Source organism: Nicotiana tomentosiformis, chromosome 3 (genome assembly GCF_000390325.3).
Source record: "Nicotiana tomentosiformis chromosome 3, ASM39032v3, whole genome shotgun sequence".
Taxonomy (NCBI): Eukaryota; Viridiplantae; Streptophyta; class Magnoliopsida; order Solanales; family Solanaceae; genus Nicotiana; species Nicotiana tomentosiformis.
In genome coordinates this window covers 108,048,077-108,064,606 of record NC_090814.1, presented here as the reverse complement: position 1 = coordinate 108,064,606, position 16,530 = coordinate 108,048,077, and the positions used below count along the sequence as shown (strand labels likewise).

General features: G+C 38.0%; 1 protein-coding gene across 1 annotated transcript; it reads right to left on the bottom strand.

Moving 5' to 3' along the window:
* Positions 1-220: 220 nt before the first annotated feature.
* On the bottom strand, positions 221-877 carry LOC104098864 (uncharacterized). Its single transcript, XM_009605696.1, has one exon. It carries the CDS (start codon positions 875-877, stop codon positions 221-223), a length of 657 nt encoding a protein of 218 aa, XP_009603991.1.
* Between the last annotated feature and the right edge of the window lie 15,653 nt (positions 878-16,530).

Genomic DNA, 16,530 nt, shown 5'->3' with positions numbered 1-16,530 from the left:
CCCCACCCCACACTTTAAACGGTGGCATGTCCACATGACATACAAATAAAAAGCAAGAGGTAAAGGAAACTTTCCTGATTCATCTAGTCGGGGTCTGAATCGAAGTCAGAATCTCCTTTGCACGCTCGACCCAGTGCACACATCCACGATGAGAGCTTATTTTATGCCTTCTTTGGGTACACCCCACACTTATCAGCTTCACTCTTTCCAATTTACTCTTTCAGGCCCCCCTTTCTCCTTCCATCTTGAAGATTAGCCTTTCATCCCCCATTCTGAGCATGGGTTGCCTTTCCTGATCTAGAATTGCTCTTCCCGTAGCTAAGAATGGTCTTACTAAAATAAGAGGGACCTCCCTATTTTCCTCCATGTTCACCATAATAAAGTCCACAGGGAACATAAATTTGTCTACCCGAACCAACACATCTTTCACTATTCCTTCAGGTATGATTGTGGTATGATCCGCCAGCTGCAAGGACACATGTATCAACCTGCTTTCTTCAATATCTCCATCTAATTTCTTGAAAATAGATAAAGGCATAATATTATTAGAAGCACCTAATTCACATAAAGATTTTTGAAATTTAGTACTTCCTAAAGAGCAAGGTATAGTAATACTCCCTGGATCTCCATTTATTTTAGGGAGCTTATTTTGTAAGATGGCACTACAATGCTCTGTCAGCTTGACAACTGATGTCTCTTCCACTTTCCTCTTCTCGGACAATATCTCCTTCACGAATTTAGCATAAGCTGGCATTTGAGAAAGAACCTTTGTGAAAGGTATATTCACATGCACCTGCTTGAACACTTCTAGAAAGTGCTCGAATTGTTTGTCTAACTTCTCTCTTCTTTGCTTTTGGAGAAAATGTAGAGCTGGCATGTATTTGCTCTCTTCAGTCTCATTATTTGTCGAATTACCATTTTTTCTTCTTTTTCTAAGATCTAGTCTCCCCCTTCTTCTTCAGACCATCATCTACCATCCTCGCACCTTTTTGAATGTTGCTATTTTTCTGCTCTTCCATAATGTCTACCAGTTTTCCAATCGGCTCCTCCTTTTCCTTTGCTATAGGATCCTCCAACTCGTGCCCACTCCTCAAGGACACTGCATTTATTGTCTCTTTTGGATTTCTTTTAGTATCAGCAGGGAGCGTTCCTGGAACCCTCTCAGACAATAGAGTAGCTAGTTTCCAACCCGTCTTTCCAGGTTTCGAAATGATGTGCCCAGTTCTTTGATATTTGCACCATGGGTGTCAAGCCTCTCATCTGTCTTGATGATGAAGGCCTTCATTAGATCTTCCATTCTAGATTGATTAGACTGTGTAGGCTGATATTGCTGCCTATGCTGATTTTGAAAGCCTGGAGCTCCTTGTCCCTGAGGTCTAGAGTTATTTTGCTGCCATGAGTTCAGGCTACCACTTGGTGAATTCCAAGAAACTCCTGGGTGCCTCTGTCCCATACAATTAAAATTATTACCACTCTGGTAGTTGCCTCTATAAACAATTCCCACAATATTTACCACTTCATCTACAGCTAAGGCCTAACACTCGTGCGTTGGATGGCCCATTTCACAAAAATCACAAACTGGTGATGGCTGGCTCCGGACCTTGGCTAAGGTCAACTTTCTTATCTCTTTGGACATGGAATCTAGTTGGGCTTGCACTACTGTGTTAGAATCTACTTAATGAAACCCAACTGATCTTCTTCTATCATTACTCTTAGCAGGCTACTGGTTAGCATCTTCAGATAGCTTGTCAAGAATCGCCACAATCTCCCAGGAGTCTTCTTCATTAAATGACCTCCGACTGTAGTGTTCAGAGTTCGTCGTGAGGTAGGTATCAGTCCATCCCAAAAACTCCAGGAGTTGCATCCACAATTTAATACCGTTATGCTGAAACTTTCTCACCATCTCCTTGAATCTTTCCCAAGCCTCAAAAACTGTTTCAGTGTCCATTTGGCAGAAGTTGTGAATTTCCCTTCTGAATTTCACTGTTTTAGTAGCTGAGAAGTATTTGTCGAGAAAAGTTTTATTCATATATTCCTATGTCCCGATCGACCCTGGTTGTAAGCTTCGAAGCCAGTGCATCACATCATCCTTTAGTGAAAAGGGGAATTCCCTTAAGTATACTGCATCTTTTGACACTCCGTTGTACTAGAAGGCGTTCATGATTTCCTCAAAATCCATCAAGTAAGTGTTAGGATCCTCATTCACCTTCCCTCTGAAGACACATTTGTTCTCGATATTTGAAGCAAGCCTTGCTTCAACTCAAAATTATTCACTGCTACTGGTGGAGGTCTGACACTGGACATACCCTAATTGTAGACTAGTCTGGCATAATCACCCAATGCTTTACCAGGCATGGGTACAACATTCTCGAACTAATCTTCAGCTGCTAATCTCCGACACCCATCATCGTTGACGGTCTCATCAGCAGCTCTACGGGCTGCCTCAGCTGCTATCCTTGTAGCTTCTACTCTGTGCTGTGATGCTTCTCTTACAACTAAATTTACCTCATCTTTACCGTTATTAGCCATGTATTCTTAGATTGAAGGTTTCCCCAAGAACTTCCCGGTGAGTTCTTTCTTTTTCCTTAACTGTCGCAGACTCTTTTCTACCTCTAGATTTTATGGAATCAATTCCTTTGAAGAAGATCGAGTCATACACCTGAGATATCAATTTGTTGCCTGCACACGAAAGAGGAAACCCGTGAATAAAATAAAAGAAAAATAGAATAAAATAAAATAAATTCCTTAATGAGTACCAAAAACTAATTTGAACATTATTGATTGCCAAGCCCCGGCAACGACGCCAAAATTTGACGAGCGCAAAACACAACACGAAATTGATGCTTGCTAATTAAATATAATATAGTATAATATCGACTCCACAGGGATTGGATTTAAATAATGTTCGAGTAATTTATGGGTTAACTGCTATTTAGGAGGCTCAACACTTGAGTTAAATGATTATAAACTAAGTTTAACTGCTAAAATAAAGCAATTTACAATTGACATCAAGGAATTATAGATTCGCAGAATTGGTTTCTTATCAATGTGAGGAATAAGGGTTTGATAGGATAGGTACAAAATAGCTATTTGAGATTTAACTCTAGTTTAATTCATTCTAATATTCTAATAATACTCACGAATTCACTTGAAGATTAGTTCAAAACTGTAGTCAAGAATCCTCTTCAATTAAATCTTAACTCTATGAGGTGAACTAATATAAGCACAGTGAAGTATGCAAGCATGCGTTAATGGATTGGTCCTTAGGAAAACGTCTCTCGAATATTCTCCTAACTTGATTTAATCAACAATTCAACAAGCTCTTCCGATTACTTAAGAGAATCAACGAATTAAATCAAACAAAATAATGCAAAGATAATCACAAAGATATTCATCTTTCGATTAAATAAACTGATGAATAGAGTTGCAACAATTCAAAACTCCATAAACGAATTCAACCACGAACTAGAGTTAAAATCCATAAATATTTATCAACACACCAAATCCGTCAAACCCTATAGGAAACTACTCCATAATTGTGGAGGAAGTCATCACAAATGTAATTAAAGAATGAGAAAATATCAATCTAATGTTACAATCCAAACTCCCATCTTGAATTGATGGTAAGATGATGAAATCTTGTATCTTGTAGCCTCAAATTATCTCCCAAAGCTTCCAAGGTCAAAAGTCCCATCGAAAACAACTTTCTAGTGTATTTATACCCTGTAGGAGTGAGCCCAGGCGAAATTACCTTTTTCAAGTTGAAACAGGACAAATACTCTGAGAAACATGCACAAGAGCGCCACCCCATGCGGGGTGATATTGGGGAAGTTCAGAGAGCATGTTCTGACAGGAAGTAACATAAATTACACTGTCGCGCCTCCCCATGCAGCGCGGCAATGGAGGTTTTCCATAGTTACTCTTTTTATTCACGTTTTGACATCGTGACTTAGTCCTCGACCCCTGAACGCGATCCTGGTTAATCCCTTGAGCTTTTACGTAGACGTCAAAGCTCCAACTTGTTCAATTTACCTCCCGAATATCATTTTAACTCGAAATCACTTCCTGTAAGGCACAAAATACATAATAAGTGCAATACACTAATATTTAAGCTCAAACACAAGTAAAATACAGTAATTAGAGTACAAACTATGACTAAAACACGTGATTCTAGCCTACCATCGGTAAACACTTTAGTACCCCTCTATGTGAGTAGTGATGTCTTCATTGGGCCTGCGGACGACCACCTCCTTTCCCTCCCAGTTACAGTCTACCCGGACAGTGGGTAGTGTCTCCTTAGTAACAGAGCATATGTACCTTCATTCTACGTCGCCTCGATCTTGTTGATTGGAGGCCTTTTCGATGTTGAAGTCGTTCTCGATAGAGCTTTGAAGTAAAAAGTTAAAGGAACGTAGAAAATCTGAGGGTCAATCAAATTAGTTCTGTAATTGGAAAGTGGATAAGTGTAAAAGGGCCCGAGCTTTTATAGAGGAAAGACAATCAATGCATGATGTTTCACATTTGAAGATAGTCAACCGGCAGCTGACACGTGTCAGAAGTTAAAATGACGTGACTGATGAGATGTTTCGTTGACTCGTGTAACACCCCGAAAAATTTTGAAGTATTTTAAGACCATTAAGAAGATTGACGGGTGCTAATTATATCAATTCGGGTATGAAAAAGAATGATATAAATTAATCATGATAATATATGTATGAGGTACATTAAGAATGGTTTAGGGTCTAAGAAGAGCCCTAAGGCTAAGTCAAGTTGAAAATTATATGATGGGATGAAGTTTCAAGTGAGTTTGCACAAGATCTAAATTCAAACAAGCATAAATCTCAAGATGTGAAGAGTTATATGGTGTATAACCTATCATATTAATCTCTTTGAGTCTAGTTTCCAATGCATCAAACCGTTCTTCATTTGGATATGTATAAAGAGAGTTATGGCAATATTATTGGACCTGTGTCATATGCGCGCCCAGATGAGCGACCGCGCATATATGACACTTTCTGCCTCAAGTGCGAGGCCGCGCACGTAAGAGCTCATTTAATACCCCCAAGGCCGGGTAGGAGAGGGGTTAAGTCATTTTTGAGCTAAAATCTGATATTTTAGAGAGATATAAGATCATTTTAGAGAGAGAATGAGTAAACCTAACATTCTAATCATCCAATATTACACCAATCTTCAAGAATTAAGGAAGCTAATCACAAGATCTTCATCAAAGAGGTAAGGTTCCATACCCTAGTTTTCAATATCGGGATTTGGATTAAAAGTAGGTCATAAGAAGTATGATTCTTGGGTGTGAGAGTATTATGTATACATGTATGGATTTATTATGGAAATTTGAGTATGAATAAAGTATTGGAACTCATGGTATACTGATTGGAAGCCAAAAATTCTCAATTTAAATGAATACCCATTGTAGAAATTGAAAAGTGATTATTTGATAGAATTTTGTTGGTTGGGTGAGAATGGTTGGTCACACATGTGATGTTAGGATTATAAGTTGTTAAAGAATGATGGTGGGATGAATTGTTGGTAAATGATGGTAGTTGGAAGAACTAATTCTATGATTAAGAAATGTATAAATGTATGCCCACTAGGTGTTTGGTAAATTGTCTAAATGACCTAAACTATGGAATTGGTTACTAATGTTGGTCCCATTGGATGTTGATATTGTAGATTGAAGTTGCTTAGTATAGTAAATCGTTGTAGTATCATTAAGGGGTGAATTTCAGTTTCGGATCATTGGCATTGAATTGAGGAAACAAGAAGGCACTCAAAGGTGGATACGTGCGGAATGGAATTTCTTGAGTATTGATTAGCTTGCTCGACATTGCGTTCGTCTTGTTGAGGTAATTAACAGTTCTAAATTTGGTCCTAAGGGTATGAAGCCTCAGATTATATGTTGTGTGATTGGTTTTGAGGTGACGCGCACCGTAGGAATTGTGACTTGGTCAAATTTCATGGAACTGTGTAGTTGAATAATCTGTTGATATCAGTACATTTTTTACGTGCTAGAGAAAATTGAGCTGAGACTTGTATTAAAAATCATGCTTAGACATATGTTGTTATTATTGGAACCCACTGGGGTCATTTCTGTAGTTGAATTATATGTTCAAATTGTAATTTCACACTCAGTAATGTTCATTCATTTCATATCATATCTCAGTTTCTGTCGCTATATATTGATGCATCATATTATCATTTTTGGATGATTTTCATGACATCTTGAGCCCGAGAGACTGGAGAGGTTGATGACTGAGTGAGGCTGATGACCTAATTGTGAGGATATTTATGGGATCGGGCTGCACGCCGTGGCATGTTTCATTGTTATATACCATGATTGGCTTGATATAACGTTTGGGCTGAAGGAGCACCTCCGAAGTTTGTACACACCCCAGTGAGCGCAAGTACCTACTTAGTGCGAGTGCCGAGTGCGAGTGCCGGGTGCGAGTGCCGAGTGATGAGTGACTCTGTGGAATGAGCGACTGTGAGGAAAGAGTGAATGTGAGGAAAGAGTGACTGTGATGTTGGTGTGAATGGGAGGACTGAGTGACTGTTACTCTGAGAGAATGCATTGATTTCATTATTTGTTACATTTCAACTGTCATATATCACTATTTTGGAAATTTCGGAAAAATATTATTTTCTGTTTCAGTTAAACTTGAGATGAAATTTTTGTGAAATTTTAAATGTTGAACTTGAAAGCATGCCTACCTTTTCATGTTGGAAATTACAGTATTTGGACTTAGCTGTGAAGCTCGTCACTACTTTCAGTTCTTTATTTATTATTGTTACTTACTGAGTTGGTTGTACTCATACTACACGCTGCACTTCGTGTGCAGATCCAGGTGATCCCGGACACCGCGGGTGTTGATTCTTTCATACAGTTGATTTTTTTTCCCGGAGATTCAGAGGTACCTGCTATGTTTCGCAGATCTTGTCTCTCCTTCCTTATCCTTTTGTTTATCGTATTTGGTCTCGGATTATTATAGACCGAGTTTCCCATACTTGTAATGTATAGATGCTCATGTACTCAGTGACACCGGAGTTTGGGAGTAAATTTGTATTCAGTATTCGTGGGAGCTTTCCCCTTAAATTAATTATTATGTTTTCAGTATTTAAAAGAAATTATGGGTTATCGAGGTTGTCGGCTTGCCTAGTATCGAGATAGGCGCCATCATGACGTGTGAGATTTTGGTTCGTGACAAATTGGTATCAAAGCTTAGGTTACATAGGTCTCACGAGTCATGAGCAGGTTTAATAGAGTCTTGTGGATCGGTACAGAGATGTTTGTACTTATCTTCAAGAGGCTGCCGAAACCTTAGGAAAATTTCACTTTCTTGTATTCTATCGTGCGAAATTAATTCAGCTTGAAACATAACTCTTTGAATTCTTTCCACGCATTCGTGTGCGCATGTGAGCGCTCAGTATCGGCTGTGTATCACTGGCTTGTGATTCCATTAACGAGGTTCGAGATAAGTATTCTGTATTTTGTTGATAGGCTAGTCTGGAGGACTTGAGGCCAGAGTTAGACCGCAAATTAAGCTCGGTAGTTTCGGTTGTGAGAACCTATGCAATTGGACTTATGTGTTTGGTAGTATTCCTATGAGTGGAGTTTGTGGCTCGATGAGAGGTTGAATGACTATATGATAAGTATGATGTGGATGCGGGATGTGTTCAGATGGATTGAATGAGACAAATAAATTTTACTTGTGACTCAAGAGTTTGCTATTGGGTACTTGATTCCTGTTTTGATGTGACGTACAGTCTTGAGTTGTGAGTGCATTGAGGGATCTGTCATGCTATTTAATTGTGAAGCGAAGTAGATCTTCATGTCATATTGATGTGTTCAAACTCAGAAATATTAAGTGATTCTGTGGTAATTGTGGCTGCGAAAGGGTATAGCAATATGCCAATTTAAGGCTAAATAGATGGTTTATCTCAGGCCGAGTAATCTACGTAGGTGTGTTCCTTATAATATTGAGTGGAGAGTTTCTTTTCTACCAGCTAGGCGTATGTGTTAAGATTTGAATTTGAATCCTGTTGAGAAAGTTGGCTTGGCTGTCACGAGAATAAATGCGAACTTAGCGGATGTTTGAGGTATTTTATGGTGGGTGTTGCGTAAGCATGAGAAGAATTATCCGGTCCATGACCTTGAGTTAGCAACTATTGTTCATGCCTTGAAGATTTGGCGGCATTATTTGTACGGTGTCCATTGTGAGGTTTATACCGATCACCGGAGACTACAACATCTGTTTAAACAGAAGGATCTTAATTTGCGGCAGCGGAGGTGGTTAGAGTTGCTTAAGGATTATGAAAATCACTATTATCTATCATCCCGGAAAGGCCAATGTGGTAGCCGATGCCTTGAGTTGTAAGGTGGAGAGTTTGGGCGGCTTAGCATAATTACCGGTAGTAGAGAGGCCTTTAGCCTTGGATGTTCAGGCCTTGGCTAACCAGTTTGTTAGATTGGATATTTCCAAGCCGAGTCGAGTTTTGGCTTGTGTGGTTTCTCGGTCTTCTTTATATGATCGCATCAGAGAGTGCCATTATGATGATCCCCATTTGCTTGTCCTTAAAGACACAGTTCAGCACGGTGATGCCAAGGAATTCACCATTGGGGATGATGGTGTATTATAGATGCAGAGTAGGCTATGTGTGCCTAATGTAGATGATTTACGTGAGTTGATTCTCTAGGAAGCTCACAGCTCGTGGTACTCCATTCATCCAGGTGCTGAAAGGATGTATCAGGATTTGAGGCAGCACTATTGGTGGAGGCGAATGCAGAAAGATATAGTTGGGTTTGTAGCTCGGTGTTTAAATTGTCAACATGTGAAGTATGAGTATCAGAGACCGGGCGAATTGCTTCAGAGACTTGAAATTCCGGAGTGGAAGTAGGAGTGTATTACCATGGACTTCGTAGTTGGGCTCCCACAGACTTTGAGAAAGTTTAATGTTGTTTGGGTGATTGTGGATCGGTTGACCAATTATGCGCATTTTATTCCAGTTGGTACTAATTATTCTTCGAAGCGGTTGGCTGAGATTTATATCCGTGAGATTGTTCGTCTACACGGTGTGCCAGTGTCCATCATTTTAGATCGGTGCACGTAGTTTACATCACAGTTTTGGAGAGCAGTGTAGTGAGAATTGGGCACACGGGTTCAGTTGAGTACAATATTTTACCCTCAGATGGACAGACAGTCCGAGCGCACTATTCAGATGTTGGAGGATATGCTACGTGCTTGTGTCATGGATTTTGGGGGTTCTTTGGATCAATTTCTACCACTCGCGGAGTTTGCTTACAATAACAGCTACCAGTCGAGCATTCATATGGCCTCGTATGAGGCTTTGTATGGGAGACGGTGCCGGTCTCCGATGGGTTGGTTTGAGCCGGGTGAGGCTAGACTATTGGGTACTGATTTGGTTCAGGATGCTTTGGAGAAGGTCAAAGTGATTTAGGAACGGCTTCGCACAGTGCAGTCTAGACACAAGAGTTATGCCGACCGGAAGGTCCATGATGTTGCTTACATGGTTGGGGAGAAGGTTATGCTCAAGATTTCGCCCATGAAGGGTGTGTTGAGGTTTGGGAAAAAGGGCAAGTTGATCCCTCAGTATATTGGGCCTTTTGAAATACTTAAGAAGATTGGAGAAGTGGCTTATGAACTTGCCTTGCCACCTAGTCTATCAGGTGTTCATCCAGTGTTCCATGTGTCCATGCTCCGAAAGTATGTTGGGGATCCGTCTCATATTTTGGATTTCAGTACAGTGCAGCTGGACGGTAATTTGACTTATGATTTGGAGCCAGTGGTCATTTTAGACCAGCATGTTCGAAAGTTGAGAAATAAAGAAATTGCCTCCTTGAAAGTGTTGTGGTGAAACCAACAGGTTGAAGAGGCCACTTGGGAAGCCGAGGAAGAAATGAAAAAGAAGTAAACTCATTTGTTTGAATAGTCATGTATTTATAAAGTTGTGTTCTAAGAAAATTCTAAGAGTTACCTTATATGAATTATGTATCAACTGTATAGCTGATGTTAAATGTGTTCCTTTTTGGTAGTATACTGTTCGTGAGGCCACGGTTGGCATTGTTTTAATGTTATGATGCGTCGTTGGTTCATGAATATGTTGTTAGGACTGGTTTTGGTGATTCTCTGGCAGGTGGTTAGGCCCAATTGCAGAGGACACTCTACCGAAATTTCTGAAAAATTTGGGAGTTAGCCAAAATTTAGGGCCTTAAGGAAGTTGAAATGCTGGAAGAATATCTAAGTTCTATATGAAGTTAAGAACGATTAGAGATGATGGTTAAGGTGAAGAGAGGATAACACTGTGCCTAATAATGACTTGTAAAATATTCGAGGACGAATGTTCTTAAGTGGGAGAGAATGTAACACCCCGAAAAATTTCTATGTGTTTTAAGACCATTAAGAAGATTGGCATGTGCTAATTATATCAATCCGGGTATTAACAAGACTGGTAATTTCAATGAAATTAATTTATCATGATAATTTATGTATGAGGTGCATTAAGAATGGTTTAGGGTCTAAGAAGAGCCTTAAGGCTAAGTTAAGTTGAAAATTATATGATGGGATGAAGTTTCAAGTGAGTTTGCACAAGATCTAACTTCAAACGAGCCTAACTCTCAAGATATGAAGAGTTATATGGTGTATAACCTATCCGATTAAAGCCCTTTGAATCTAGTTTCCAATGCATTAAACCGTTCGTAATTTGGATATGTATAAGGAACGTTATGGCCATTTTACTTGACCTGGGTTATATGCACTCCCAGATGAGCGGCCGCGCATATTTGAGACTTTCTGCCCCAGGTGTGCGGCCGCGCACGTAGGAGCTCATTTAGTACCCCCAAGGCCGGGTAGGGAGAGGGGTTAAGTCATTTTTGAGCTAAAACCTGATATTTTAGAGAGATGTAAGAGCATTTTAGAGAGAGAATGAGTAAACCTAACATTCTAATCATTCAATCTTGCACCTATCTCCAAGAATCAAGAAAGCTAATCACAAGATCTTCATCAAAGAGGTAAGGATACATACCCTATTTTTCAATTTAGGGATTTGGATTAAAAGTAGGTCATAAGAAGTAAGATTCTTGGGTGTGAGAGTATTATGTATACATGTATGGATTTATTATGGAAATATGAGTATGAATAAAGTATTGGAACTCATGGTATAGTGATTGGAAGCCAAAAATTCTCAATTTAAATGAATACCCATTGTAGAAATTGAAAAGTGATTATTTGATGGAATTTTGTTAGTTGGGTAAGAATGGTTGGTCACACATGTGATGTTAGGATTATAAGTTATTAAAGAATGATGGTGGGATGAATTATTAGTAAATAATGGTAGTTGGAAGAACTAATTCTATGGTTAAGAAATGTATAAATGTATGCCCACTAGGTATTTGATAAATTATCTAAATGGCCTAAACTATGGAAGTGGTTACTAATGTTGGTCCCATTGGATGTTGATATTGTAGATTGAAGTTGCTTAGTATAGTAAAGCGTTGTAGTATCATTAAAGGGTGAATTTCAGTTTCGGATCGTTGGCATTGAATTGAGGAAACAAGAAGGCATTCAAAGGTGGATACGTGCGGAATAAAATTTCCTGAGTATTGATTAGCTTGATCGACATTGCGTTCGTCTTGTTGAGGTAAGTAACAGTTCTAAATTTGGTCCTAAGGGTATGCAACCTCAGATTATATGTTGTGTGATTGGTTTTAAGGTGACGCGCACCGTAGGAATTGTGACTTGGTCAAATTTCATGAAACTGTGTAGTTGAATAATCTGTTGATATGAGTACATTCTCTACATGCTAGAGAAAATTGAGTTGAGACTCGTATTAAAAATTATGCTTAGACATATGCTGTTATTATTGGTACCCACTGGGGTCATTTCTATGGTTGAATTATATGTTCAAATTGTAATTTCACACTCAATCATGTTCATTCATTTCATATCATATCTCAGTCTCTGTCGCTATATATTGATGCATCATATTATCATTTTTGGGATGATTTTCATGTCATCTTGAGCCCGAGAGACTGGAGAGGTTGATAAATGAGTGAGGCCGAAGGCCTAATTGTAAAGATATTTATGGTATCGGGTTGTACATCGCATCATGTTTCATTGTTATATGCCATGATTGGCTTGATATAGCGCTTGGGCTGAAGGAGCCACTCCGGAGTCTGTACACACCCCCAGTGAGCGCAGGTACCTACTGAGTACGAGTACCGAGTGAGAGTGCTGAGTGCGAGTGCCGAGTGATGAGTGACTGTGAGAAATGAGCGACTGTGAGGAAAGAGTGACTGTGAGGAAAGAGTTACTGTGAGGTTGGAGTGAATGGGAGGAGTGAGTGAGTGTTACTCTGAGAGGATGCATTGATTTCATTATTTGCTGCATTTCAGCTGTCATATATCACTATTTTAGAAATTTAGGAAAAATATTATTTTCTGTTTCAGTCAAACTTGATATGAAATTTCTGTGAAGTTTTAAATGTTGAACTTGAAAGCATGCCTACCTTTTTATGTTGGAAATTACAGTATTTGGACTTAGCTGTGAAGCTTGTCATTACTTTCAGTTCTTTATTTATTATTGTTACTTATTGAGTTGGTTGTACTCATGCTACACCCTGCACTTCGTGTCCAGATCCAGGTGATCCCGGACACCACGGGTGTTGATTCTTTCACACAATTAATTTTTTTTCCGGAGATTCCAAGGTACCTACTATGTTTTGCAGACCTTGTCTCTCCTTCCCTATCCTTTTGTTTATTGTATTTGGCCGGATTATTATAGACCGGATTTTCCAGACTTGTAATGTATAGATGCTCATGTACTCAGTGATACCGGGTTTTGGGAGTAAATTTATATTCAGTATTGGTGGGAGTTTTCCCCTTAAATTAATTATTATGTTTTCAGTATTTAAAAGAAATTGTGGGTTATTGATATTTTCGGCTTGCCTAGTATCAAGATAGGCGCTATCATGGCGGGTAAGATTTTGGGTCGTGACAACCCGTCACCTCGGTTGTAACGTGCGAAGGAAGGAATCAGAATTCATTTATCGCTTCCCGTTGTTTCGATAAACCTACCTTCCGAAAAATGAGGGGACTATCTGTGTACGGATAAAATCGGGGGCAATGTCTACCCCGACTCTTCAATGAGAGAACGAAGGGGGAGCACAGATCTACAAGATTCTAATTGAGGTCAGAGACCTCTCGTATGGAGACTCGGGGAGAGTGAACGATATATCCGACATCGGACATGGCGAAGTAACTCGCCCCGGACCGAGTATAAGTTCTAGACCTCGAGAGACACGATGAACGGTTATGCAGGACGGATAGAGGGTTGTAATACTCGCTCTCAACCGGATATCACGACGCGAATCTCGTTCGACATCGATTGTGGATCAATAACTATCGGGAAAAGAAGATATTTTTACCTTTTTAGACTTATACTAGGGCTGAAACTCTCATACTATATAAATGAGAAGTTTTTTTTTAGTCTGACACATTGTAATACGTAATTCAAGGCAATAACAATTTACTTTTGTTCTCTAGCTACAATTAACGAGTTGTTCTGTTCTTTAGTCGCGCAACTGGGCTTGAACCGAGGGTCCAATCGAGGACGAGCTCACTATTCAATCTAAGATTTGTCCTGGTCTTAACATTGCGAGCGGTTTGATCGTTTATTTCATCTTTAATTCATTCATCTATTATTCTTAATTGTTCATGTTGAATTAAACTACGTGTCCTTTAAAGCGCGTACAAATTTAATTATTACCCAATTTTGGGGTAAATAATTTTCTTTTTTAAATTTTGCAATGAGATCCTCACAGAAAAATCCTCCATTTGTTTAAACTCTAAAGCAGTCCTTGCAATTATTATGGGTTTACGGGACGTGAAAGACAAAGGTACCACATCATATTTTACCTATCAAGGAAAAATACAATGCTAAAGTAGACAATAAAAATTATAACAACAATTATCTAGTACGCATATATTCTTCAAACTGAAAATAGTCTAAAATTTGGCCGAAGTTTTGGGGACAAATCGAGATTAATTTCCTTATTACGTATGATTTGTCAAAGTTCAATAAAAAGAAAAAAAATATGTACCGCAAAATAGGATACATATTTTTCCTTTTAGTAATTTTTTTAGTTTGTAGGTTAGGGTAGAAATGTAGAAAGAAAAAAACATCGAATTATGATTTCCTCTCTGATTATGATTTTCCTTCGATGTTTCTTTAATCGAAATTTGATTTTAATTCTAGCAAATCACTAAGTCCTGCGATTAGAATCCTCTCTGCTAAGAAGTCTAAAATTCGTTGATGGGTTTTTAGTGAATTTTGTATTTCAGAGTGATTAGGGGTGTATATAGGTCGGACTGGTTTGAATTTTTTAATTACCAAACCAAATTAAGGTGTCAGATTTTTAAATCTACTAATCTCTACATACGTACGTTGCACGTAAATCTTTAGTCAATCATTTATGTAATATACCAATAAATTAAATTTATCAAAAGATTATATACAAGAATAAATAACTGATGTAAAGCAATTTATGCGGATAAAATGCATGAATATTTTTTAAACGCTAAAAGTCAATGTTATTTCATAAACATTGTTTCAAAATGATGAATACTAATTGAACCGACAAAAATGATCGATTTAGTTCGATCATATAGTATTTGTTTTTAAGCGTAGATATATGTGAAATTTGGTCATATCATACCTAATATTTCTTTGAAATGATATTTAGTTTAGGTTTCTTTATCTCGCTTTAATTGCTCCATAATGACCAGAACTCTTGTATTCAACACTAATATCCTTCTTGAAAGTATAACATATACTTCCGTGTGAGAAAACAGGTTGCAAAAAATATAGTTCAACATTAGGGATTATCGGGCCCTTCCTTTAATCATTACAAAGCGTACTGCGAATGTATTGGAATTTTTTCGTTCCTATATATTATTTGAAACCTTATTACGAAAAATGTCCATGTTTTTATATTTACCCGACTTAAACACGTTTTAGCTACAATATATATTTGTTTAAACTAGGCACCTTTCTGCGATAGTCTTCCTTATTTAGACGCGGGATTTTGTGATCGCTTATATTTCAATTAGAGATTTTACTGACACAATCAACACACCATAATCAAGACAATATATTTGTATAATCCTTTTATTACGCAGATTTTCACTAGTTATCATCGCTCCATAATCAAGGCAACATATCTGTAGTATCCTTCTACTATCTGGTTTTCCATAAACAAAGGTCTTGAAGAAAACAATTGCAAACAATTAGCTACAATTGAATTGAATTTCGCGACATAATGTCAAAATTAGTGATTATGCTTCAGCTCAATGATCGGTGGGATAGCGTTGGGAGATACAAAGATTTTGATGTTGACGGAATTGTAGTCAATGACGATTCAGATTATAGTCAATTGAATTCCGCAATTACAGAGCATCTAATGATCGATACCTCCGCAAAAATTATCGAAATCAAATATACTGTCAATGAACGCTGTCCTCCAATGGAAATTCGGAACGATATGGGAGTTCGAGTGTATTTGGAAACGAAAAAGGAAAACAAAAACTTAGGAGTGTATCCGCTGTGTATAACGATGCGTGATTTCGATTTGGAATGCAGTATGTCGAATGCGAGCACAATTGCAGGTTTGCTCTGTTTTTTCAGTGCTGATGTTTTTTCAATTTCAAGTGTTCTACAATTTTACTACAAATTATCTACAATAATACTACATAACAAATGTAGTTCAACTGTTATGTATCTACAAGCATTCTGTCAAATACTGAACACATGAATATACAAAGGTCTGGATTACTATACTTTTAATTGAGTGCACGTTCTTCTGATTATTGTAATACTAACGTGGTACAATTGTCAAGCAATTGTAACACAATTGGAGAAGTATCAAGAACAATGAAGTTGATTAATATGCAAACATCTCCGGCAATTGTGAAATATGAAAGTATCATCATAACAGAACATACGCCAAATATAATTGAAGTAGACCAAGTTTACCAAGACAAACAAATAATTATCAGTGCAATGAAGCACTATTCTGTCATGAATAAGTTTTAATTTAGGGTGAAAAGGTCTAGTGCAAGAAGGTAGGAATATTTTATTTGTCAAATTCGTATTGTGCATAAGTTGTAGTTTTTCTGTATATAAATTGTTTAAGAAAAGTTATTGTGCATAAACAACCTCGTATTTTGTAGCTATAATTTGCATAATATTTTTTGAATTATTTTTATTCTGTAGCTACTGCCTCGTATGTGTTGGGGACAATTGTACTTGGCACTTCAAGTCCACCAGCATAAATGAATCAGCATTGTTCAAGGTTCAAAAATTCAACAGCTTGCACACATGCTCTTTGATGGACAACACATATATACAACGCAAACCTACTGGTATAGAAGTTGGCAGCATGGTGATGCCAAAATATGCGGATCCTAAGATAATATACCCACCAAAAGACATACAAACTAAC

Bases quoted from the DNA above. Each gene is read 5' to 3' on its own strand.
- LOC104098864 (XM_009605696.1), bottom strand. From the start codon at position 877: ATGCCAGCTCTACATTTTCTCCAAAAGCAAAGAAGAGAGAAGTTAGAC.